At 43.5% G+C, this 26,476-nt stretch overlaps 2 protein-coding genes across 2 annotated transcripts in view; one reads left to right on the forward strand and one right to left on the reverse strand.

Annotated features, from left to right (window-relative positions):
• The window catches only part of LOC306982194 (solute carrier family 22 member 6), an 89,061-nt gene that overhangs the window by 1,881 nt on the left and 60,704 nt on the right, over positions 1 to 26,476 (forward strand). The window contains exons 2-10 of the mRNA XM_079582044.1: positions 1,013 to 1,110; positions 1,196 to 1,350; positions 3,097 to 3,265; positions 4,200 to 4,302; positions 4,378 to 4,502; positions 4,568 to 4,779; positions 5,507 to 5,615; positions 5,716 to 5,964; positions 7,091 to 7,198. Coding sequence (XP_079438170.1) covers positions 1,013 to 1,110; positions 1,196 to 1,350; positions 3,097 to 3,265; positions 4,200 to 4,302; positions 4,378 to 4,502; positions 4,568 to 4,779; positions 5,507 to 5,615; positions 5,716 to 5,964; positions 7,091 to 7,172 — 1,302 coding nt within the window. The 3' untranslated portion in view covers positions 7,173 to 7,198. The remainder of the gene's footprint in view (positions 1 to 1,012; positions 1,111 to 1,195; positions 1,351 to 3,096; positions 3,266 to 4,199; positions 4,303 to 4,377; positions 4,503 to 4,567; positions 4,780 to 5,506; positions 5,616 to 5,715; positions 5,965 to 7,090; positions 7,199 to 26,476) is intronic.
• On the reverse strand, positions 10,767 to 19,322 carry LOC306981954 (sodium- and chloride-dependent GABA transporter 2-like; the record flags this gene model as incomplete). Its single annotated transcript, XM_079581694.1, has 14 exons — positions 10,767 to 10,817; positions 10,898 to 11,065; positions 11,943 to 12,043; positions 12,127 to 12,229; positions 12,308 to 12,445; positions 13,200 to 13,312; positions 13,390 to 13,514; positions 13,758 to 13,861; positions 14,699 to 14,833; positions 14,936 to 15,068; positions 15,142 to 15,211; positions 15,622 to 15,762; positions 16,655 to 16,789; positions 19,145 to 19,322. The coding sequence occupies 14 exons, from the start codon at positions 19,320 to 19,322 to the stop codon at positions 10,767 to 10,769; spliced, it is 1,695 nt and encodes a 564-aa protein (XP_079437820.1).

A 26,476-nucleotide genomic window follows, 5' to 3' on the forward strand; every position in this document is an offset into this window, starting at 1 on the left:
CTGGCATTTGTAGAAAGTGCACTGGAAAAATAATCATAATTTTAAGGAAGAAATGACAGAAACTTGCTTGAATTAAGAGATTCAATCTAAGCTTTGAGTAGATCTGGTCTTAGATCAGATAAAACATCTTATCCCAATGGAACAAGTCATTATTCTCTTAATTCAGATTATCTTTTTAAAAGTAAAGTTCATTTGTTTGATTTCAGCTTGTTCCATTGGCATCAGCATTTGTATTTTTATCCTAGATTAGTCCACAGACTCAAATTCAACATACAGAACCTTTATTCTCAGTCATTTTTGTCATTTGAGATGGTAATTTTTCCAGTGTATTGCTTTACTTTGGCCTAAAATTGGCGGCTTCGGCCCTCGGTCTTTTTACAATGAAAAAAAATTGGCCCTCCGTTAAGAAAACTTGCCCTAGTCTATTGTACATGTTTTTAGTGGTCTCATGTACATGTTTTAGTGGTACAGTAGAACATGCAAACTCCACATAGAGGCCCCGTCCAGGTGGGAATCAAACCTGGGACCTTCTAACCTCTGCACTATCGTGTCGCTCTATAGTTAAACATTTAAAGGTTTCAATGATAGAACTATATCTAATAGAGGCCCAGGAAGTTGTGGGAGGGTTCATTTTAAACGCTATAGCTCGCCGATTATGAAAGCAAATATTGGCCCGAAAATACAGGAAGTGACAAACAATGAGTTCAAATTCAGAGTGATTCCCACCCTCTATACTAGGAGTTTATTAATTTGAGAGAAAGTGAAACAAATGTCCAAATTTTGTATTTCCCTGCCATTATTTGGAAGTGTCTGGATTCACAAAGCTGCCACATCCATCTTTCATCTTTCTGAATGTCGTCTCCACTTTTGTGATGAGTCATGTGACCTCAGTTCATTTGTTTTTTGGAGAGGAGACGCTGGACTTTGTGCCAGTTTTTGTTTGACGTGTCGAGCCGTCACAGAGCTCCGGTGTGAGTGATGAAGAGCCGTGCTGATGTGTGTCCCCTGTCAGTCAGTGTGCAGCTGGAGGACGTGGCTTCCCTTTGGGCAGACGCTCTTCATGGTGGGGATGCTGCTGGGCTCTCTGGTCGGAGGCGCCATTTCTGACAGGTGACAAAACTCTTTAAACTTTATGTCAGCTCGTAAAAAACAACTAAAAAGTAAAAGAAGGCACTGAATGTGTGTTTTTGTGCAGGTTTGGGAAGCGGCCGGTGCTGCTCGCCTGCGTGTCCATCCATGCCGTGTGTGGCGTGGCGCCCGCCGTCGTCTCTCAGCCGCTGCCGTTCCTCGCCGTTCGCTGCGTCACCGGAGTTTGCAACAACATCATCATCAGCTGCTCGTTCAGCCTCGGTGAGGGAGGAAACGTTTCAGATTTACACATTTATAACCTGAAATACGGAGAGGAAAGTTCATCAGTACAGTAACACACGGATCTGGCTCCTGCAGGTTAATCTACAACCCCTGTGCACTGGAAAACGTTTACACACATACATGTCATGCTGTGCGGCTTCAGTCGACTGTTCATGTATTTCCCTCAATGATTAAGAATCTTTGTTAAACCTGAACGACGGCAGGTCTGTCATTGACGAGGAACAACATTACATTAAAGGGAAACATGTCGATTCTTGTTGCATGACCCAGTGCGCCCCCTTGTGTCGAGAGCAGAGCAAACTCTTTTACTGGAGGGCAGATATTCAGTAACTATTTAAGCGTAATTCCTGATTAATCTTTAATTTGTGGCATCAATTATGAGGAACAGATCTTGAAATAATGTGAAAATCATAATAAAACTACTCTAAACTTCAGACCTCGGCCCGGATCCGGACTAAAGATGGACTAAAGCTGGACTAAAGCTGGGAGAAACACTTCACTGCATTGGCATATTGTGTGATCATATAGGCTATATGTATTCTTCCATTTTGAAGCCGAAGTGAGTAAAAAAAAACAATAATAACAGGATTCAACAAATTCCATTATTTTCAAAGCACAGTGATGATTATTGGATCTAATAAAGGTTTAAAATGATGTAAATACTGGGGTTATTGCACATGTTGCTTTACAGTCTTGTTGTTCAGTCTGACAGCAGTGGATGAAGGACCTGAGGGTGCCTCAGTCTTCCACTGAAAGAGCTGCTCAGCTCCTCTACAGTCCCGTGCAGTGGGTGGAGGTGTTGTCCATGATGGAGGTGAGCTTGGCCCTCCTGTCCCTCACCTCCTCCACAGAGTCCTGAGCAGAGGCCTGCTCACTCAGAAGGACCTCAGTCTCCTCAGAAGGACCTCAGTCTCCTCAGAAGGACCTCAGTCTCCTCTGAAGGACCTCAGTCTCCTCAGAAGGACCTCAGTCTCCTCAGAAGGACCTTAGTCTCCTCAGAAGGACCTCAGTCTCCTCAGAAGGTGGAGGCCACTTTGGCCCTTCTCACACCAGTCCACAAAGTCCATGATAACCGACAGGTTCTCCAGGTCGTTCCCCTCAGACACACAGCCCACGATGTGGAGTGGTTGGAGAACTTCTGCAGATTCATTTCTGTGTTTTTGTTTTTTATTAAGTACAAACAGGTGTTAAAGTACAAATGGAGACTCCATGGTCGCGAGAACGTTGGAAGAGTTAAAAAGAGAGGGGTCCTCGAGCAAAGTTTCTGTAATTGCTTGTCAGGTACGACTTAAATCCCCGCTGAGGGACACAGCCATCGTCCAGGATGTTAAGCCTTTGTGCAGCCAAAGCAAAACATGACCTCCGCTCTGCACCTGCCACAGGCAGCGTCCCATCAGGGAGCACCCGGTTCAGTCGGGGCACATTGAAGGCAGGACCCAAAGCTTTGGGTGAAAGTCCATGATACATTTTATTATCAAAGCATGACAGTGCAAAATCACGCCTTTTTTACAGTGGGATCAAACCTCAGGTGCTGTTTCTGTGCGGTTTGGCAGCTGGAGAATTCTGCACAGACTTCTCTGCTGTAAACACTTCACTAATGTTTCCCGATACCACCGAGTTCTGCTCAGACAGCACTGAGCACAACTCCCATCCAGCTGTAAGATACTTTTCCAGTTTCTCCTGCCTCACCCCCTCCCCCTCTCCCCCCTCTCTGTCTCTCCACAGCTGTCGAGTGGACCTTGCCCCCCTCCCGCCTCTGGCCACCCGCTGCCCTGCCGTTCTGCTTCGGTTTGGGGACGATGGGAGCGGCGATCCTGGCCTGGCTGAGTCCGTCCTGGACCTGGCTGCACCTGATGCTGTCTCTGCCTCAAGTCGCCTGTTTACCGCTGTTCTAGTATGAGCCATTATCATTATTGTTATATTATTATTCATTTAGTCCAAGTGGGCATTCAGAGGCTCCTGGTCACACTTTCACACTCTAGTAGTTTCTGTCGGACTATTAACATATTTATCACACACCAATAAAGACGAGCCAAAATCAGGTTTTTTCACAGCAAATTGTTCAGTAGAAGCGAAAACCTGCACTTGTTGCTCACGTTAGCATATGTAGCATGAAGCTAACGTTGCTTCCTGGTTAGCATTGTCATGTTTTAAAAGTGTTTATGGGCTGTTGACCCACTTTGACCCACAAATTCTGAAAAATTATAAGGGAAAAAAGTGGAATGGGGGGGGAAAAAAATGTGATTTTTTTTTAACTGGGAAAATTAGAAAAAAAGGGAAAAAGTGGGAAAAATTATGGGGAAAAAATGAAGGAAGAATGGGGGAAATTGAGAAAAAAAAGTTGGGAATTAAAAGGTTTAAAAATTTTGGGAAGAAATGTGTATGTAGGGGGGAAATGTGAGAAAAACTGAGACTTTTTTTGGGATAAAATTTTAAAAAAATCTGCAAAAAATGGGCGAAAAAATGGGGGTTAAATGAGAAAAATTTTGGGGAAATTTGAGAAAACGAACTTGGAAAAATGTGGGAAAAGATCAGAAAAATAGGGGGAAAAAATTAGGGATGAATGGGAGAAATTGGGGAAAAATGTAGGAAAAAAGGTTAAAAAAAAATTAAAATATAAAAAGTGGGAAAAATTTAATCTGGGAAAATTGGAAAAATAATTGAGACAAAAATGAGGGGAAAAAAAGGAAAAAGTAAGTAAACACCTCCATATAAAGGAGCTATACCTCATTCTTTTTAGTGGAATTAGATTGATATATGTGAGTAAAGGCAGTAGTGTCAACAGATCTTGGCAGAATTGTAAGTTTTTTTACTCGCCCTTGGTTCAGCTGGATCCCGGAGTCTCCTCGTTGGCTGCTGCTGAAGAAGAGGAAGGACGTTCTGGAGCGTTACCGCAGCAACAGCGACCAGGACCGGCACTGCCTGGACCGGGTGCGACTTTAACTCAAACCTTATTTCATTTCTATTTCACTGTGAAGCAAAGCGGTTTTCATTCTTCCCGCGCAGCTGCTGGACTCGGCGTTCTCCGAGCTGCAGAAAGCCGCCGAGGCCAAAGCCGACCCAGGCCACGCCCACTGTGACATCATCCACCCCACTGTCCTGGTGCGGCTGTCCATCATGAGCTACATCAGGTGACTTTAGAAAGACTTCTCTGAACCTCTTTCCCGTTTCAAAGTGACAAACCTCTGTGTCTCAGTCTGGCGTCGGCGCTGACGTACTACGGCATCTGCCTGAACATCGGCTCGTTCGGCGTGGGCGTTTACTGGGCGCAGTTCTTCTCCGGCCTGTCGGAGGCGCCGTGTCTGCTCGTGCCGCTGATCGGCCTGGGGCGGCGGCCGCTCACCATCCTCGCCCTGTTCCTGAGCGGCGCCGCCTGCTTCCTGTCGCTGCTCATATCCAGATACCACTGTAAGAAACACGTTCACCTCCTTCTGCAGGTCGGCCTCAGAGCTAAAAGCTTAAAGAGTTCAAATAGCAACGAAAACTAGGAGGAAAAAGCAACAAAACCTCAACAGCTTTTGGTTGAAATTACGCCATGAGGAGAAATGTTCATGTTCAAAACTAAATTGGACACAACACTAATCTATTTATTTAATCCTAATATATATAAAATGTATATATATGGGAGGTTGTGCAGGCGCATTGTTTTAAATGTTGTAATCTGTAAAGCACTTTGTGATGCCTTTCGGTATGAAAAGCGATTTATAAATAAAGTTTGATTGATTGATTTAAATACAGTTATGTGAGTAGTGTTACGGTCCACGTCGAGTTACACAAAATTAAACATGTCCATTTTCTAAGGGACTATATCATAAGGCGTAAAAAAAAAAAAGAGTGGAAAAAGAGTGGTGCGCACTGAATGGGTGCTGCTGCCGGATGCTCTCTCATCGAATGCAATTTCTCCATCTGTGAGATCAATAAAGTATCATCTTATCTTATCTTAATAACACCTTATAGGAGCACTTCGACGTCCGCGCAGTAAAGCTGAATGCTCCTTATATTATTACGCCTTACGATAAAGTCCAGACAGGTCAACTGGTCTGAGCTCAGGTAAGAACAGATCTCAGTAAAACTGTGTCCTGCTCCTTCATTTAAACCCTGTGTTTGTGTTGCATCATGTGACCTGTGTGTGCAGGCGACGCGGCGCTGGTCATGTCCGCCGCTCTCCTGGGGAAGCTCTGTATCCTGGCCGCCACCTTCATCTCCACTCTGTACGGCATCGAGCTCTTCCCCACCATCGTCAGGTGACTCCGCCCCTTTGGGACCGTTATTCAGGACCCGACGTGTTGTTTTAGTTTAGTTTAACCTTCATTTGTGTCTCTCTCTGAAACCGTCTCCTTCCAGACAGCGCTGCGTGTCTCTGGTGAACCTGTCCTTTCGAATCGGATGCCTCGCCAACACCTTGGTCCCGCCCACCTCGGACGGAGCGATCTCATTGGCCGCCATGTTGGTGTACAGCAGCGGGCCGATCGTGGGCTGCGGCCTGTGCCTGCTGCTCCCGGAGACGAGCGGGTCGCCGCTGCCCGACACCGTTTACGACTGTCTGCAACAAAACAAGAACAGGCCTGACAGCGGCGCCCTCTGCTGGAGGCGGTGAGCGCAGTCTGGACCGGGTTTAGATCATTATCTGTCCAGGAAACTAAAGTCAGGATACGCCGTTCACATGGACAAAAACAAGGAGAGTTAGAATCCCCATTACGACCCGAGTACACTCATAGTTTAGTCCAGACTTTGGCCTGGTTTAGTCTCGAACATGACTTAGTTTAGTCTCGATTTGGTCCTGGTTTAGTCTCGATTTGGACCTGGTTTAGTCCTAATTATGACATAGTTTAATCTCAACTTGGACCTGGTTTAGTCTCGATTTGGACCTGATTCGGACCTGGTTTAGTCTCGATTTGGACCTGATTCGGACCTGGTTTAGTCTCGATTTGGACCTGGTTTAGTCTTGAATTTGGATCAGATTTGGACCTGGTTTAGTCCCGATTTGGACCTGGTTTAGTCTCGAACATGACGTAGTTTAGTCTCGATTTGGTCCTGGTTTAGTCCCGATTTGGACCTGGTTTAGTCTCGATTTGGACCTGGTTTAGTCCTAATTATGACATAGTTTAATCTCAACTTGGACCTGGTTTAGTCCCGATTTGGACCTGGTTTAGTCTCGATTTGGACCTGATTCGGACCTGGTTTAGTCTCGATTTGGACCTGGTTTAGTCTTGAATTTGGATCAGATTTGGACTTGGTTTTGTCTCGATTTGGACCTGGTTCAGTCTCGATTTGGACCTGGTTCAGTCTCGATTTGGACCTGGTTTAGTCTCGATCTGGACCTGGTTTAGTCTCGATTTGGACCTGGTTTAGTCTTGATTTGGACCTGGTTTAGTCCCGATTTGGACCTGGTTTAGTCTTGAATTGGACCTGGTTTAGTCTCGATTCGGACCTGGTTTAGTCTCGATTTGGACCTGGTTTAGTCTTGATTCGGACCTGGTTTAGTCTCGAATTTGGATCAGATTTGGACCTGGTTTAGTCTCGATCTGGACCTGGTTTAGTCTTGAATTTGGATCAGATTTGGACCTGGTTTAGTCTCGATCTGGACCTGGTTTAGTCTTGATTCGGACCTGGTTTAGTCTCGATCTGGACCTGGTTTAGTCTTGATTCGGACCTGGTTTAGTCTTGATTCGGACCTGCTTTAGTCCCGGTCTCTCACATATCCTTCCTTCTTTTCCAGGACATATGAAAACGGCCACGGCTCCAAAACAGAGGCCGTTTCTACCAAAGAGCCTCTCCGTCCACAGGGGGCGCTGCCCTGAGCTCAGACTGTAGTTCTACGCCGTGTGTAGTGACACAATAATAAGTCATGTTATTATTTTTTATTTCACAATGATGTCTCCATTTTGTATATTAGTTCTGTCAATGTAAACTGACGAAATGTGTCTTTTCATAAATAAAAAGGTTTTTCGTTGTTCCTATATTACTCTTAACAGGCGCTCCCTCATCTGGTCACGGGTAGTACTGCAGCCAAGGACATGCAACGCTTTATAAAGCGTCAAAACAGCCTTTATTACATTATTTATTGCAACCTTTACAATCCATAATAACAAGAACTGAAAAAATAACAACTGTACACCAAAAAGCCAGTTTTAAGCTTAAAATACCCCGTCAATCTGTATAAAAAGTTCAGTTATTTCAAAGGGAAAGTTAGTGCAAAGTGTCACAAATAGAAGCTGGGAAAAAAAAGATAAAATATTGCAAAGAGAAAGCTTTTGTTCGAGTTTGTATACTGTAAAATCCCCTAAAAGCAAAGTTTATGACGAACAGTTAGATAAATTATATATTACTTTCTTTTAGGCACTTCACTGGGCCGATACTTATGCAACACACTGGGGAACGTTAGCAATATTAGCATCGCAAAGCAAACAGTACATTTCATAACCGCAGAGGGTCAACTCCTTCGCACGAGCTCAATGACAAGTAAAGGGCTACGAGCACAAGAAATGGAACAACATATGTATAGCAGTCTAGTGCTTTTATTGACTGCCACTCTTTGGTCAAACTGGAGAAAATGTGCTTGGTGAATGCGGGGGTTAAGAAGTTCAAATCGTTTGCCTCTGTCTATGTCACTTCCTGTCAGTGTCCATTAAGGAAGTGAACTATAAGCATCACACAAAATGGTCAAACTAAAGAAAAGCCGGGTACAAATTGTAGGAGAAACAACAGTTCTGACCCTCATCAAGCTTTCGATTTTCAATAGGCCCTCCTCACACCAATCACCCTGGCCTCACATATTGTCGGCCGGCCTATTACACGCAGCACCCACACGTCCCCTCATAAAGAGCCGGCCCGGGAATAAAACCGCGGGAGTGTTGGAGTGTGGCCTCCGCAAAACCCCCGATGAGAGATGGGACGCATTGTGGCATTATGAATGAATTAGACCTCCCCAAATACCTTGAGCGCCGCAGTCTGTCAGCCCGTATCTATACTAACCTGCCACAAAATATGGCCGCCCCCAAAAGAAACGGAAGCGGGAATTAATTGAGCAATTCAGGCTATTAGAGGAAGGCGTCAGAGTTTGTGGGATAGGGACATTCATCATCCCGGGCCAGGGCTGTTCTCACCCAAGCGCCGTACACCTCCACGTGCTCCTCTTCAAACAGATAAGGATTAGGACAGCAGGGACTCTCATGTCAGTGGAGACTCGATCCGTCATAATCTTCAAGAAATATCGCATGATTGCAGGATTTTACAACCACAAACATGTTGGGTTAAAGGCCCTGTACCTGATTTTTGTTGTTGTTTACAAACAAGCCTCCGGAGCCTTCCCCCACTTCCTGAGGGCTTCAGGAAGAGGCGGGCTTTTAGTTATTAGTCTATTCATTTACAGTCTAAGGTTGCACTCACCAAATCATACACCCTTTAAGCTGGGTGGGTATGGACACAAAAGGATTTATGTTTTATTTATTTATTTATTTTCGGAAAATCATAAATATTTCGTTCTATAGGCCTTGATTAATATCTCAGCTCAATTGTTTTATAATTTTTTTGTTTTTGAAAGGTTCAGTTCCAAGAGTTTTGAGTGAGCGATTTGTAAAAAGCCCAAAAAAACAAAAAACAAGTTGTTGAAATGACTTTGGTTTGAAGGTGTGTGCAGTTCTTGGGATCTGTTTTCCTCTTTTTGCCTCTTAATTCCAGCATCTCCTCGTAAAGCTCTCAGAATTTTAAAACATAGGCTACCTTTGTTCCAATGTGAATTAGATACAAACTTCAGCAAATGTAATCGAGTCAAGAAAAGTCAACGGTATCAAAAGTTGCTTACAGAAGAATAAGCACACAAAATGCAGCTTGCAGACGTTCAATTTTTGCATTTTTGTACAACATATTTGCAGCTATTGAGACTGACAGAGCTCAAATTATATTTACCCACGCACCCTGAGCTACATACATGTGGAATGAGGTGTCTATCCTGCACTGCCCCCTGGTGGAAGAACACACAAACAAACTGACAGACACATGTTACTTTTTAGTTGATCTATTTTGTGTCAGCAAAGATACACAGTTAACATTAAAGTCAAACATGTTCTTTCTGTGGAAATTCTTATAAAAAATATCACTGAATACAAACACCATTAAACGCCTTGTGTGCTATGACAGTATTATCTTTATATCATATCATTAAGAACAAAATAAAGCTTTGTTTATGAGGAATTAACATTCATTAACCCTAAATGACACCTTTAAAAAAATTGCGTTAAGGGAGCTTCGACACAAAAATGTGCTTGCAACTTTAAAGAGCTATAACTCAATGATGGAACAATATTTTTTAAACTTTTATTTTTATTTTGAAGGTGTGACTGTCCTCTTTTCATACATATAAAGATATTATAACTTTATAAATATTTTAACCCTTCAAATGCCAACTGTCTCAAAGTTACAATAGTGCAAGTTCAAAAAACACAAGAAAAAGAAATATCTTGAAATGTTGAAAGCAAAATGGTAAATTTCTGTTCTGGCTGATGTGGCCTGAGGTCTGTGACATATGACCCGAAGGATTTGTTTCTAAGTTAAAATGTATTTATGTAGCGCCGATTTTAGTCAAAAAACTCACGTTAAGGGAGCTTCGACACAAAAATGTGCTTGAAACTTTAGAGAGCTATAAAAAAATGAAGGAACAATATTTTTTAAAACTTTTTATTTTTATTTTAATGGGCTGATTCTCTTCTTACATACATATAAACATGTTATAACTTTTTTACATTTTTAACCCTTTAAATGCCAACTTTCTTTTCAAAAGTTACTATAGACAATGGTCCGAAAACACAATGAAGGAATGAAGGAACAATATTTTTTTTGAAGGGCTGACGCTCTTCTTCCCATACATATGAACATGTTATAACTTTTTTTTACATTTTTAAGGTAAGGTAAGGTAAGGTGATACTTTATTGATCTCACAGTTGGAGAGATTGCATTCGATGAGAGAGCATCCGGCAGCAGCACCATTCAGTGGCACCACTCTTTCCACTCTTTTTTTTTTCTTTGGTGAAAGATGGTTGTGTCGCGGCCGCCATCTTCACTGTTTTGGTCACAGGAGGAGCACTGGTTGATGGGAAATCCGTAGACGATGACCACGGCGGTGGAGCTCTTGCGCTTGGCCACGATGTTCTTGGCCACACAGGTGTAGTTGGCCGTGTGGGACAGACGCGCCTGCTTGATGATCAGGTTGTGTCCACGGTGATGTAGAAGTTCCTGTCCTCGGCCGGGTCCATGATCTCGTTGTCCTTCAGCCACTCCACCCGCATGACCTTGGAGGATGGAGAAACTGTAGCTGCCCTCTGTCTCCTCTGATCCTCTGGTGCACCGGATCCTGGGCTTGTCCCCGTCTCAGAGCGTGGTGTCCTGCACTGGTCCATTCAGTAAGGCTTTCTTAGACCTTCTGCTGGAGATGTCCCGATTCTCAGTTTCTGCAAAGGTGTAAGAGAGAGAGTAACAATAAGACAGAGATACGGGTAAAAAGTCCTGAATTTGTATAATGCAGTTGTACCTGTTTCAGCGTTCCAGGCGTGGAGGCCAGCTTGTAAAGGAACCACAAAGGGATCATCGAAACCGAAGAGAAAGCCAAGAAGAGTCCGAGCCTATAGCCCCATGTCGGGTAGACGTAAGTGTTGTACTTTAGGGGCTTGAACTGGACCAAAGAGAAGAGCAGTATGCCCTGTAAAATGGAGTCTGTTAGACCAACAACGAAGCAAATAGTGTTTTCAAATTCATCTGAATTCATTCAACTTAAACACATCACAAATACCATCAAACTGATACCACAATCATTTTTTAGGTATCAGTGTCCAAAATCAACAATGCCATAGTTGCTCCTCCCGGATAACTGAGCTCCTCATCCTATCTATTCTCAGTTTTGTAAAGATCTGGACTCTGGACACTCATATTGATTTGTGAAAATGATGTCTCATTTTCGCTGAAACACTCTTCCACAATGTGACCCGATGAATCCTGGCATTGTAATCTTGGAATATGCCCGTGCCATCAAGGAAGGAGAAATCCAATGATGGAATAACCGGGTCATTCCATCAATGGATTTGACTCCATTGATCAAATCAATGGAGTCAAATCCATTGAACAATGACTGACATTATTCAGGATGTTCAGGTCGTCAGCTGATCTCAGTCTTTGGGGACATAGTGTTGCTGAACCTTTTCTTTTGGTCAGACAGTGTAATAGTCTGGTGGGCCAATGTCAGTGCAGGCCTTTGGCAAAATGAATTGTTTAATTCGCTTGCTTGTAGTTATGATCGACGCTTGAGTCAACAGAACTCAAAACACTTTACCGTCATCTGTCCTCTGAAGCTTTAGTATTGTAGTAAGACGCCTCATCAGCATCACTAATAAACTTACTTTTCGCAGAGGGCGTAATATGGAGAAAACGTCCAATTGGATGAGTTAAACGAGATCAAGCCCAACTATAAACTAAACTTCTACCAATAAAGAAACAGTATCTACAAAACCAAGTTTGAAGCTCAGCAAGGTACTCTTATTATTGCACATACTTTTCTGAAATTCAACAATTCATTGACTTACTGTGGCCACAGTTGGAGTGATGTACTTCCAACAGCATTTCATATAGGGCCACGGGCGATACCCGATCATGTCCGCAACGTTGCTGTAATAACGGTCAGCTCCTTGAGGCATACACATAAGGAGGATGAATGATGACAGAAAATGATAAAAACTTAAAACTGTACCTACTGTACCCACGACTTACCATAAACCCAACCGATGCAGACAGATTCCAGTATGGCGATGAGTACCACTGGGATACCGCTGCAGGCATAGTAGTCAAAGAGCTGGAAGACATACAACCCACCCTATGGCAAGGAACAAAAAATCAATTTGTGAGTGTTGATAAAACTCTTCAGAGATCCGATTTGTCTCACAAGTCCCACCTCTGTGACCATACACAGGCCGATGACAAGTGACGCGAGGCAGATTCCCAGCAAAAGCAGTTTACGGCGATGGCCCGTGAAGAAGAAGGAGGGGTGCATGTCGGAGATGGATGTGACCAAGCCCTCCAGATACACAAACTACAGGACAACATCAAAATGAGTTCAGGCCTGTAGAAAATGCACCAAAAGATACTCCAGAATCCTACTTTTTTTATTATTTTTTTGATTTTTTCCAAATTTACCACGTTTTTTTTAAGCAAAATGTCTTAAAATTCCGCTCAAACTGGTGAAATTTAAGTATTGCAACTTCTGAGGAGTGGCCCAAGTTCAGATAGGAGCTGAAGACAGCAATGGCAATCATAAAACTTTTCCACTGCATCAGTGGTGTGAACGGCCTTCAATTACATCTTTGGCAAAGAAATGTCCATATTACATTAGCATCCTATTAGTTATCTGCACTAGCATTAGCCGCTTTGTTTACATGCAAGCTTATTCAACAGGAATGCTCTGAGGGTGAATCTCGGAAATTTCAAGTGGGAAAAATCCCTGTTACCAGTTGCCTTGAACGCAGCATTAGATTAGAAAAGGTCAGTGTTATGATGTGAAGCCCTGTGCATAAGATGTTGATGCCAACTTCCTGTCCTTGCTTAATCCATGGAGAGTTAGCTGAGTCTCGTTAAGTATATAAACAATACAGGGCAGAAAACAAGCAGCTTTTGGATAATTACAACTTAAAAAGTAATGTGATGGTAAATGGTAAATAAGCACATTTTAATGAAACACCTTTGGCTTGACGTTTATTTCTAATCTTATGATTTTTCCTTTGTGGTTGTCTTTGAGGTGAGTTTGTAATGTTTTTGTTTTACAGCACAGAGACACTGATGCCGTTTACCTGACTGTCCAGGCCAAGCAAGATGATCATCAAGAAGAAGCAGACCGCCCAGAGCTGAGGCAGGGGCATCATGGCCACGGCGCGAGGGTAAGCGATGAACGCCAGGCCCGGTCCTGGGTCAAACAGAAACAACACGTGTAAGTGTGGTCTGTACACAAGAGAAATGCAACTGGAGTTCATCAGCGCCAACCTGACTCTGCCACTGTTTCGATGCTGACTCCCAGCTCGTGCGACATAAATCCCAGCATAGAGAATATGGCAAAACCAGCAACGAAACTGGTGGCGCTGTTGAGCAGGCACAGAGCGAAGCCGTCTCTGTGGAGAACAGCCATGAGACAGGAATAAGGCTTTAGTTTGATTGGTCGCATCCGACATCCCACAAAACATCTTATTTACAGTTCAAGTTCAGAAAAAGGCAGAAACAATTTGCGCATCACATCAGAAAACACATAATAGCATATTTTATTTTTTCAGCTTTAGCATCCATTTTGATACATGACCCACAAACAGTGAATACATTTTACAGCATCTACCCAAAAACATTTTATTTTGACTCACTTGTAGCAATTGTTGCCTGGCTGGTTGTAGCTCCCTAGAGAGGCCAGGCAACCTGTGCACACAGAATAGGAGAAGAATATCTGACTGGAAGCATCCATCCACACCTGCAAACATGTTCAAGTTAATTAGGAACAGACATGGATTTATATCTACAGGAAAATGCAACATTTACATGTGGAAAAGCAAAAAAATGGAGCCTAGCTTTTTACATAACTTCCTGTTGGCCAGTGTAGGGTAAAGACTACTTCCTGTCACCATTTTAACATAAAGTAAAAAATGAAAGAGGATATTAAAAAATAGAGAAAGATAGTGACGCTATTTTTTACATTTGCTAGCGCTAGCCTTTAGCTTCGATGACTTGAAATTTGAGTTTAGGGTGACCAGATGTCCCAGTTTACCCGGGACAGTCCCAGTTTTGAGTCCTTCGTCCCATGTCCCAATGGATCACCGTGGGAAAAGACAGCCAAGATTTCAAACCCCCTATGGCATATTCCCAAATTGTGTCCCAGTTTTTTAATATGAAACTCTGGTCACCCTAACTTAGTTATAATATCCGTCTCTAAAAGTGTGAAATTACATAATCAATCATCTTTCAAGGCCTTTTTTACATTGCGTTAAGCTGTAAGCTAATAATGGTTGCTCAACATTCGCTAGCATTTTGATCTTTATACTGCTGTAGTCATTTCTGTTACAGTAAAAAAAATAAAAAAAATAAACATTATCTAGAATTGGTGGGACGCGGCTATTTTGTCATATGTCTTTCAGAAAATGATGACAACTTTGACAAGGAACAGTCATTACCCTAAGGAAGTTAGCATCATCTTGCTGCTACATGCTATTAAAACTATAAGAGGCTGTCTCTGTGTGGTTCCACATATATTGTCCAAACTTTGCAATCTACGGTAAGAGTCTGACATCAACCCACTCACGACCCGCCTCACCTGTGGGTCCAACAGTCGACTGGGATCAGGCCAGAGATAAAATCGAATTCCGTCGGCGGCTCCCGGTAAAGTCACGCCGCGAATGAGCAAAGCAACCATCACGAGGTACGGGAACGTAGCGGTGAAGTACACAACCTACACACAACAGCTGGATTAGAAATTTAAAAAAAATACGGCTGACAGACCACCTCAGCGCGTAGTGCAATATTTTTTGATCAAAGAAAGCTTGTGGTTTACTTTGCCTGAACTCTTGACTCCTTTCCAGATACAAAAGTAGCAAATGATCCAGCTGAGGAGGAGACATCCTGCCAGGTCCCAGCGGATGCTCCCCATCGCCTCTATTCCTCCGGACAGCCCCAGAATTCGTCTCCTGCAACAGCGCCGGGTTTTACCATCAGTTAAAGAGTTTCATAAAAACATATTTTCTTTATTTTGAAACTTACTGCCAGAATTCTTCAACAGATGATGATGCATTTACAGAAAGTGAGTTGTTTGCAGCTTGAATGCAGTTCACTAAAAATGGGAAGGACAGTTTGAGTTTAGGTTATTGCTGAATGCTGGGGTTTTGATGACAGTGACATATGCAAAATTGACTTTTGTGGACTTTTAAGCAAGTTATGGCGTTTTTTCAGTGTGGTTTTAGCTGTGCAATAGTTTTTTGGGCGAGACATTTTCCCATTGACGCTATGTTTTGGTGATGACTATAGTGACGTTTGCTTAAGGGCAGCTCGGAATCTTTGGACCGAAAATAAATGACTTGTTTCTGTTTTTAAATTGTGTGTTTCAATTGTTAACCCTAACATTGCTGTATGTGTGTAATAGATGATCGGAAAATACCAGAAAAAAGCATAATTTGCCTCCTTTAACAAACACGTCAGACTTTCGTCACTGTTTCTCGGTCCCCCAAAGGCTTTTGAAGATACCTGTGTTCCAGGCGTTGCTGCAGCTGACCCAGGGCAGTTCGGATTGAAACGAAGAGAAGAGATAGAGAAATGCCCAGGCCAAAATGACAATATAATATATGCAAGTGTACAGCATGAGGATCAGCCCCCCAAAGCCAATGCCTGGAAGACAAGACAATGCAGTGTTAGTTAACCCATACACTTGCAGCTCATCAGCCACAGTAAATGTTTTTATTGTTGTTTTATTGTAAAGATATACATTTTTTCATCTACTTCTGATGTCAATTTTGCAAGTCTTCTGTTGAAAACTTGGCAGAAGGCAATGAGACAAGATGTGTGATGTGTGCCTCTCAGAGGGAGACAGTTTGTATTCATCTGAACAGGCTGTTGGGATTATTCAGTGATTTTACGCTGACCTACTTTTCAGAGAAGGAAAAGGCATTCCAATGTAAAAGCGTGTTTACATCGGGCTTCTGCAAACTGGCCATTCAAAAGTAGTTCTTTAACTCCTCCAAGATTAACCTCTGTCACCTTTGGTGAGGGAACTGTTTTTGAAAGTCTGGTAGGTACTTTGGCTTCTTAATCTGCAATTTTAGACTTTGTACCCTTTAATCTGCGTTCATTTGAATTCAATGGTTTAGAAATGGTTCACGGGCCAATACAACTCAAAGCCAAAAAAATCTCCAAAAACATAGCTGACAAATATTGGGAAGTGATTGGAATCTCAAATCTTAGTATTATGGCTGAAAGTCCTTCACACACTTGCAGCGTCAACATTGTGGTTAGTTTTCTCTGTTATTTCTGTATTTATGGGCTGTTGAACAACTTTGCTCCTCTCCATATCTGTGTTTCTTTATTTAGTAGAACATACTGCATATTTATAATTCAGCATTTGTTAAGTAAACTTGGAGTAATGGGTGAAAGAAACAAATTTCTCTCCAAAACTCCCATTGAGTTGCATTGGCCCCAGCTACAAAGGAAATTATGACATCTAGAATGCGATGAATGGAACCTTTAAAAACAAACTCAATTCATATAACTGATGCCATACTACCTTCAAACAAAGGGCAGATCTTCCTCCAGCAGGTGATGCCGCCCTGACCGGTCATCTGTCCCAGAGACACCTCCAGGAAGAAGATGGGGATCCCACATGTGAGCACAATCAAGACGTACGGCACCAGGAACGCGCCTGACAGAAAGATACAAGTACAACTAGTTTTAACACATTTTAAACAATTTGTGGATATAATGGATTAAAAAAAAAAAATAGACTTAATGCCTACTTGAAACAACTGTAAAGCTTTTCAGTGACACGTGCCACCTCCGTGAACGTAGCCCCCCATCATGCTCAAATTTAAATAGTCAAACGTTTGAACGGTTGAAGAGCTTCCATTACTTTCGTATCTGCCGCCATCAGCAAACTACAACCCGCAAATAGGCGCAAATGCTTGACGTCACCGACAACACCCGCCTCCCCAGCTCGCTGAATGGTAGGCTGAAATTCAACCGCTGTAACGCAGCCACTGAGATCAGACCCAGACGTACATGTAGGGAAATGATAATTGCCCAGAGTTTACAGATGACTAAGGCCAGGCTATGACTGAGCTCATTGAGCTGTTTAACATCTGAGAGGGATCATTTAGAAAGAGGAAAACTGCTCAGAATGATGAGAATAGAAACAAATGACTGAGAATGAATGGGAAGCAACAGTGACACAACCATCTGTTTACAGACAGCTGCAGGTCTGTCCATGAGAGCGGTTACATTGTTAAATTCTCCGATGATACGGCACTATTGACCCTTTTACACGGAGCAGACTCTGATCATGGTCCTGCTCTGCCTGCCTTCATCCAGGGGTGCGATGACAACTTTCTGGACTTATATGTGACAAAAACTATAGAGCTTGTTGTTGTTGAGCCCCAAACCGAGCTTTATCCACAGGGAGGAGGTGGAAAAGGTCGACTCTTTTAAGCACTTGGGGACTGTTTTTGATTCCTCTCTACGATTTGATAAAAACACAGAGCAAAGTGTCAAACGTGGACAGCAGCGAGTTCACCTGATGAGGAAACTGAACTCTTTTAATGTATCAGCAAATATTTTAAGTAACTTTTATCATTCTTTTATTTGCTGGTTTGATGGCTTGTCTGTGAAAAATAAGAACAGTCTGAACCACACCGGGGCGACAGTGGCGCAGATGGTAGAGAGGGTCGTCTCGTGATCGGAAGGTCGGGGGTTCGAATCCCACCTCCTGGAAGTGTACACTGTCGTTGTGTCCTTGGGCAAGACACTTCACCCACATTGCCCCCAGTGTCTGCATACATTGGTGTATGAATGGGTGAGTGGATCCTTGCTGTAAAGCGCTTTGAGTGCCTAATGTAGGTGGAAAAGCGCTATATAAGTTGAGACCATTTACCATTTACCACATTGTCAAAGTGTGTAGTAAGATTTCTGGTGTACGTTTTGAAGACCTTGCCTCACTATGTAAGAAAAGAGTCGTCCAAAAGACTCAACAAAACCATGTCTTGCGGTCGCACTTTACTCTGATGCCTCCGGGAGGCGATATGTCGTCCCCCAGCAGAAAAGAAACCGCTACTCAAAATCCTTCATTCCGACTGCTGTCAGAAATTTAAATGACAACATCTAGGAAGGCGGTGTTTATCTTGTTCTTTTTTCCCCCTCATTTTTACTGGTCCCCTTGTGTCCTGATGCACTTACAGTTCATGACGTCTGTATGTGGTTGTTTGTGTCTCCATTTACTGTTTTTTATGACCAGAGAGCAGTGAACAGAATTGCCCATTGGGATGAATAAAGTTGTTTTGATTTGATTTGATTTGATTTGATTTGATTTGATTTGATCTGAAAATGAAGTGACTGAAGATTGAATAAAGGATAGTGCCTGCAATTTTTGCGTTTGTTTTTCAGTGGATGTCAAGTGAAACAACCAAACCATGATAGACCATCATCTGACTCAAACTCACATCCCCTTCAGTATAAACCAGTCCCTACACAGCCACACCAACAGTTTAACAACTAAACTATGTACCAGCCTCAATCTGTTTTTGCGTTGCTCTTCAATTCGGATGTGAAAGAGAAGAAAACAGATGACTCTTGTGATTTACACGCTATCTCTTCAATCATTTTGTAATCAGGGCAGATTCGCCCGGTGAATAAATCCCAAACGTGATTTCCAAATCGCAGAGGCACGCGACAAACATGCGACAAAACAGGCGACGTAAACGCAGCTAAACAGGTGATGAGAAAGAAACTAAATAAAATCGACAAAAAAACGCAACAAATAAGCACCAAAAATACAACAAAAAAGTGTCTGCAGTTTTGTAGGTCTTGAAATTAGGTGTTACTGTCCTATTGGTTGCAATGTCCGTCAAGAAGCTTTTAGATTTGGGTAAAGTTGAACTGGAGAAAATGTTCAATGTTAATGAGTCAGTTGTACATATTTCATGAACAACATTGTCTCAGTGTCAGCTATATTTTAGTTATATGTGCAACAAAAAGTTATGGGGGGGGTTCAGCCCTACCCACTCACCTCCTCCATTCTTAAAGCAGAGATACGGAAACCTCCAGACATTCCCCAGACCGATGATCTCTCCAACCATGGCCAAAATGAACTCCCGTTTGCTGGACCACTGGCCTCTCTCGCCCTGCATTGAAGAGGGGCTTGTGGGTGAAAAGCTCTCCGAAGAGTTTACTGGCTCCATTTGCATTTTTAACCCTGCGTGCGGGGTGCAAAGAAAAAAAGGATATTTTATGGCGTTATCACTTGAAAAATTATGCTGTTATCACTTGAAAAATTATGCTGTTATCACTTGAAAAATGAAGTTATGACAGCAAATTAAACTTGGGTTGTCCTGGATACCAGAGGTGGGAGACTCGAGTCACATGACTTGACTTGAGTCAGACTTGAGTCACATTTTCGGGACTTGAGACTGACTTGACCAAAGCTCCGAAAAGACTTGACTTGACTTGGGACTTGCTGTTTGTGACTCGAGACTTAACATGGACTTGAGGCCAATGACTCTCAATAACTCGCTGTGACTTAATAGTTATTTATTTCAGTGACACTGTCGAAAGATCAGGATTCATTGCGTAAAAGCGGCGCATCCATGTTTACATTATGGTAATTAGCCACATGCGTGTTCAGTTACCGACACAGCGCGAATGTTACAGAAAACGATGGCGACTCCACACAATTATGCAGCGTTTTTTCACCTACACCTGTTACAACTCACTTACAATGAAATGCGGCACTTCATTTGCAAACAAACTGTCATTGTTGGATATTACAGACCCAGACCACAATTTTTCACTCTTTTTGGCCATTTTCTGGTGGAACATCAACTTATTTATCACACACAGATAAAGTCAAGTGTAAATCGGGTCCATATGGATGTTTTCCCACAGCAGATTGTTCAGTAGAAGTGAAAAAACGACAGATGTAGCAAGCGCTAGCTAACCGTTAGCATTAGCCCGATGCTAACATGTAGCATCATGTTAGCATTCCCCGTTATTTATGTATTTAAAAACAATTTGGGTAAAAATCTAAACTTTCTCTATCATTCAAAAAACTACTTTAACAAATGCTGAATTATAAATCTAATGTTCTACTAAAGAAAGAAACAAAGACATGGAGAGGAGCAAAGTGGTTCAACAGCCCATAAATACATAAAAAACAGAGAATGCTAACATGATAGCTCCAAAACAGGTCAAGATAGAAGCTACCAAGCTCTTCCACGTTTTCCCTATTAAAAAGAAATTAAAAATTGAGCTTCTAGGAAAATACAATAAACCCTAGCTGGACCTCTAAATAAATAAAAATAAAATAAAAAATAATAGCCTAATAATAAAAACAAAACAAAATAAATAAATAGATAAATACAAATAAATAATTAAAAACTTGTGTCTGATGGTAGTATGTCCCAATGTGTGTGAGCATATAGTGTTCACTCTTTGAAATTGATGCATTGCTAAAGTAATAAAAGTAAGATATGGTAGTTTTAGATTAGAGTAGTTTAGGTTAGTTATAGGTTTGGAGGGTAATAGGCAACAAAGGTAATGTTTCCTAGGTTGCTAATGTATTAATGTATGTTTGTGTTTTTAATATTGTGTCTTATCTTGGGCCCCATATATAAGCAAACTGTTGCTTCAAGGGTGTCCCATTTATGAATATGCATTATTCCATGAATGAATGCGTATATGTTTTTACTGTATATTCATAATAAACTGAACTGAACTGAACTCTTAACAGGCGCTCCCTCATCTGGTCACGGGTGGTACTGCAGCCAAGGACATCCAACGCTTTATAAAGTGTCAAAACAGCCTTTATTACATTATTTATAGCAACCTTTTACAATCCATAATAACAAGAAGTGAAAAAATAACAACTGCACACCAAAAAGCCAGTTTTAGGTGTTGTCAGCCCATTTTCGACAAAGTATTTAAGCGCTTTCTTATTGTTGGTAAATGGTTCACTGTAAATAACAGTATTTATTAATCTTTTCGCTAAATTAAACACTGTCTTTTATTAATTGAAACCGGAAGCGCGTCCATCACGTGACCTTTTGATGCTCGTTTTAAAAGAGCTAGGCCTACAGCCTCAGGGCAGAAGCTGTGGCGCAGTAGTCGGGCCGTGGCCTAAGCCATGTTACATCTGGGACGTGTAAGTGTCGTTTTATCTGTGTATCCATTTTAACTTAATCCATAGTACGCTAAACTATTTTATTCTTTATTCACAGGGGACCTATGTTTACCTTTTCTTTTCTGTAAATATTTGAGCTCGAAATAAACTCTGAAAAGCCAACTGATTCTCCCTGGTGATTTCGAGGGGGCAACAAAATCTTGGTGTTTCTGCCCGGTTGGATTAAGTTTGTGGATGACCTGGATCGCTACCGTGGATTGTGGCTCCGGAGCGCGTGTGTGGACTATATTCGTGAGTGGAATACGCTACGAGAGACGCCAACACGAAGCTATCACGGAGCTAATGCTAACGGAAGCGAGGTCAAGGAAGACGACACAACCCACCGCAAGTCACGATCAAATCCAAGGTAAAAGACTTTCCAACCATGCCAGACTTTAACGAACAAGTGTCTGAATGGGAAAATATGCTGGAAGAAATCGAGGGAAAGCTAATTGCCTTACCTGCTTCGGAACTTCTTAAAATATGCACTACACTTGAAATAAATGTTGAAGATGAAGATAAAAACTCACCTCGCAAATTGAGAAGGCTAATTCTGCAGCATTTGGAGTGTGAGGATGTCACGTCGCTTGAAGATGGAGGAATGTCATTGTTATTGAAAATAAATGACAGAATTGATGAGCTGAGAAAAACGCTGTCTACGTCTGGTCCCACGTCGCCACGCCGCCCTCTGGCGGACACAGCTGGTACTGCGCCCAGCAACACGGAACCTGTGGTAAGACCACGCACCTCTGCCACCACGCTTACTGCCGTTAATAATTTGACTGAAAGAACTCAAACTGTTGTTCACCCAATGTATAGAAAAGACTTTAAAATTAATGGACAAATTGGTGAACATAATCAAACGGATAAGCTGGGATATGCAAGTCTAGAAAGACAAATTACAAAAGCATTAAAGAAGGGATATGATGAATGCGAAATTATTGATGCAGTCCTTCAAGCTATTATTCCAGGAACAAAACTGCGAAGTTATCTGGAAAGTAGAGATGATTTGTCATTGAAAGCTCTGAAACAAATATTGCGGACTCATTTTGTTGAAAAAGATGCTAATGAGCTGTACCACTCCTTAACTCGTGATGCACAAGATCACGGAGAGACTCCAGTCCAGTTTCTAGTTCGAGCTATGGACTTGAGGCAACAGATACTCTTTGCTTCAGAAAGAGCAGACACTGGCTTGAAGTACAGCCCAGAGCTCATCCAAAATCAGTTTTTGCAAACCATACTTACCGGACTTCAAGATGACACCATCCGTATTGACTTAAAGCCATATTTGCAAAATCCAAGAATAACTGATGAAGTTCTGCTGGAGAAAATGACCGCCGCCTATAACCTGGAGATGGAGAGGAAGGGCAAGCTGTCAAGCAAATCCAGAGCCAAGGTGTTAGCGGTGAGTAATGATTCACATTTCACTGATTCAGAGAGCAGCAGTTATGACAGTAACTCTACCAGTTATAAAAAGCAAAAGTTTGAAAAACGTGACACATTGATGGAGAAAGTAGACCAGGGGAACAAAGCAATCTGTGAAGCCATTCAGAATCTCACCACTCAGCTGTCAAGCCTGCACCAGGCACCCGGACAACCACCACCATGGGGACAAGCCAGCCACAGCTACAACAGACCACCACCAAGGACACGCCCCAACCGGCAGTGTCACCAGTGCCAGCGGACCAATCCAGGGGGGAAATGCGACCACTGCTACAAGTGTGGGAGCATAGACCACTGGGCCATTGGTTGCCGCAGAGCGCCTAGGAACACCACAGCCTCCACCAACAAGATCGAAACCAGCGTACATCTTGGTAAGAACACAGACATATTCTGCACCACAGCGCCCCTCACTGGTAAACAACATCAAACTGCTAAGCTGGTGGGGAGGAGGTGCCTTGTTCGAGCCACAATGAACAATGTTGACACCAAAGTGCTGTGGGACACTGGCTCACAAGTGTCCATTATTGGGGATGAGTGGAAGCAGAGACATTTACCCCATGTTACTGTGAGGCCTGTGGAAGAGTTACTGGAAGAAGGAGGGCTGGATCTGTCCGCAGCAAATGGGACAAAGATTCCATACCAGGGCTGGATTGAAGTGAAGTTTGCACTGTCACAAGATGCTGTTGCTGGGATGAGTGATGAACCAGTAGTTGTTCCTATCTTAGTTGCCTCTACAGATCTGGAACGTCCTATTATTGGATTTAATGTAATTGAGGAGCTGGCTTTGGCAAATGAGGGTCTTGGAAGCTGTTTTCCTTCTGGTCACATGGTAAGGAGATTTTGTTCAGCACTTGATGTGGGTCAGGAAACTGCGAGGGCTGTTCTAACTGTTTTACAGAAGCCGTCACCTGAAAACAACCCCCACATTGCTCGTCTGGGAAGAATGCCAGTTACTGTCCCAAAGAGGAACGCCATCCAAGTGCAATGCAACTATCTACAGCAAGGTTTGCTCTGTGGAACTCACGTCGTGTTGGAGCCTAACCCGGAGACACCGTGGCCCACAGGACTCAAAGTAAGAGAACAGCTCATTCAACATCAAGAGAATACAAGGATTAAGGTAACTGTTGAAAACACAACGGACTGTGATATTACACTTTGTGGCCGCACAACGCTTGGCTGGTTACATAGTGTTGATGCTGTTTATCCACTAGAGCCCAAGTCACCAGAGGGCAGTGCCACATCCTCACCGGAGCAGCCCAGTCAAGCACCACAGAGGGAGCCCTGGGTCCCGCCTGTAGACCTGAGTCACCTCTCGGCAGAGCAGCAGCACAGAGTTCGTCAGATGCTGGTGGAGGAGGGTGACGTGTTTGCCAGAGATGAGTGGGATGCTGGTTGTGTCACTGGTTTGCAAATGGACATTAATTTGAAAGACTCTGTTCCTGTCCAGAGAACATACAATGCCATACCCCGACACCTGTATCAGGAAGTCAAGGCTCACATTCAGGATTTGTTGAGTAGAGGTTGGGTTCAAAAGTCCTATTCCTCTTACTCTTCACCGGTAGTCTGCGTCAGGAAAAAGGACGGCACTCTCCGGTTATGCATTGATTACAGGCTGCTGAATGAGAAGACCTGGCCAGACCGTCATCCCATCCCCAGGATCCAAGAAATCCTGGAAAACTTGGGTGGAAACTCCTGGTTCACCGTCCTGGACCAGGGCAAAGCATACCACCAAGGCTTCATGAGCGAGAAGAGCAGACCATACACAGCCTTTATTACACCATGGGGACTCTATGAGTGGACCAGGATCCCATTTGGCCTCTCAAATGCCCCGGCTGCTTTTCAACGCCACATGGAGGGATGCCTGGGAGATCTGAGGGATGAAGTCTGTGTGCCCTATCTGGATGATGTCCTTGTTTTCAGCCGCACATTTGACCAACATGTGGAAAACGTCAGACAAGTCCTGCGGCGACAGAGAGCCTGTGGGATGAAGCTGAGAGCCGAAAAATGTGAGTTGTTTAAGCCACAAGTAACGTATGTTGGTCGTGTGATCTCTGCAGAAGGATACAGGATGAACCCAAGAGAGGTGGAGGCAGTAAAGGCGCTCACGTACCAGACCCCAGCTACAGTGAGAGAGGTGAGGAAGCTCCTGGGATTCTTGAGCTACTACAGAGCTTACATCCAGGACTTCTCCAGGACTGCAAAACCACTGTATGAGCTGCTGGCAAAGCCCAAAGGTGAGCCAAAACACTGCCACAAAAAGGGGACAAAACATTCAGGTGCTCAGCTTCCACCCTCCTCTCCGGTTCAGTGGACAGAAATACACAGAGCAGTTTTAGAGACGCTTGTGAACCAACTTACAAATCCACCTGTTATGGCATATCCAGACCTCGAGCAGCCTTTCATTCTCCATGTTGACGCCTCAGAGCAAGGGCTCGGTGCTGTGCTGTACCAGCGACAAGATGGCGCACTGAGAGTGATTGGCTACGGATCCAGAACCCTGACGCCTGCAGAGAAGAACTACAAGCTGCACTCAGGAAAACTGGAATTCCTCGCACTGAAATGGGCCATCACAGAGCGTTTCCGTGACTACCTGTTCCACGCGCCACACTTCACAGTCTACAGTGACAATAACCCACTCACTTACGTTACCAAGTCGGCAAAACTCAACGCCACGGGTCACCGCTGGGTTGCAGAGCTGGCAGACTATAGATTCACACTAAAGTACAGACCTGGAACAGCTAACACAGATGCTGACTTTCTCTCTCGCAGACCTAAGCCCATCAAAACCATCTTGCAGGAGTGCACGGAAGAGTGTGAGCCGGAGGTCATGGACAGCATCTGTAAAGCAGTCAAAAGCAGCCAAACAGGTGAGATCAACTGGATTTCTGCTGTCACCTGTAATGTGGATGTCCTACCACCAGATGGCAGTGCTGTACCACCCCTTCAGCCCTTCTCCATCCAAGACATCCAGGCCCAGCAGAATGCAGATCCAGCCATCCAGAGGGTCTCCAACCTGAAAAGAGAAAACACTTACCTGAAGTACAGAGACAAAGCTGCAGAGAGTGAGCAAGTCCGGGTTCTCCTGAGAGAATGGCCAAAGCTGCAGCTGGGTGAAGATGGACTCCTGTGGAGGAAGACCAACAACAGGCTGCAACTGGTGGTGCCAGAGCCCTTGAAGCCCCTGGTGTACAAGTACCTCCATGAGGAGATGGGACACTTGGGTGCTGACCGGATGGTGGCCCTGGCCCGAGAGCGCTTCTTTTGGCCAAAAATGAGGCAGGAGATGGAGCACTACGTTACACGTGTCTGCAGCTGCATCAAAAACAAAAGGCCCAACAGAGTCACAAGGACACCACTCCAAAGCATTGAAACTTCTGCACCATTCGAGATGGTCTCAATAGACTTTTTACATCTAGAGAAAAGCAACGGAGGGGAAGAGTATATCCTGGTTTTAGTGGACCATTTCACTAAATACGCTCAGGCCTACGCAACCAAAGACAAGGCTGGGAAAACTGCTGCCAGAAAGCTGTTTGACGAATTTATCCCACGCTTTGGGTTTCCATCCAGGATCCACCACGACCAAGGGAGAGAGTTTGAGAACCAGCTGTTTCGGAAGCTCCAGGAATATGGTGGTATCCAACACTCTCGCACTACACCTTACCACCCCCAAGCTAACCCTGCCGAACGTTTTAACAGGACTCTGTTGAGTATGCTGCGGACACTGGAGGAGACACAAAAGGC

The sequence above is a fragment of the Gobius niger genome (genome assembly GCF_951799975.1).
Source record: "Gobius niger genome assembly, chromosome: 23".
NCBI lineage: Eukaryota > Metazoa > Chordata > Actinopteri > Gobiiformes > Gobiidae > Gobius > Gobius niger.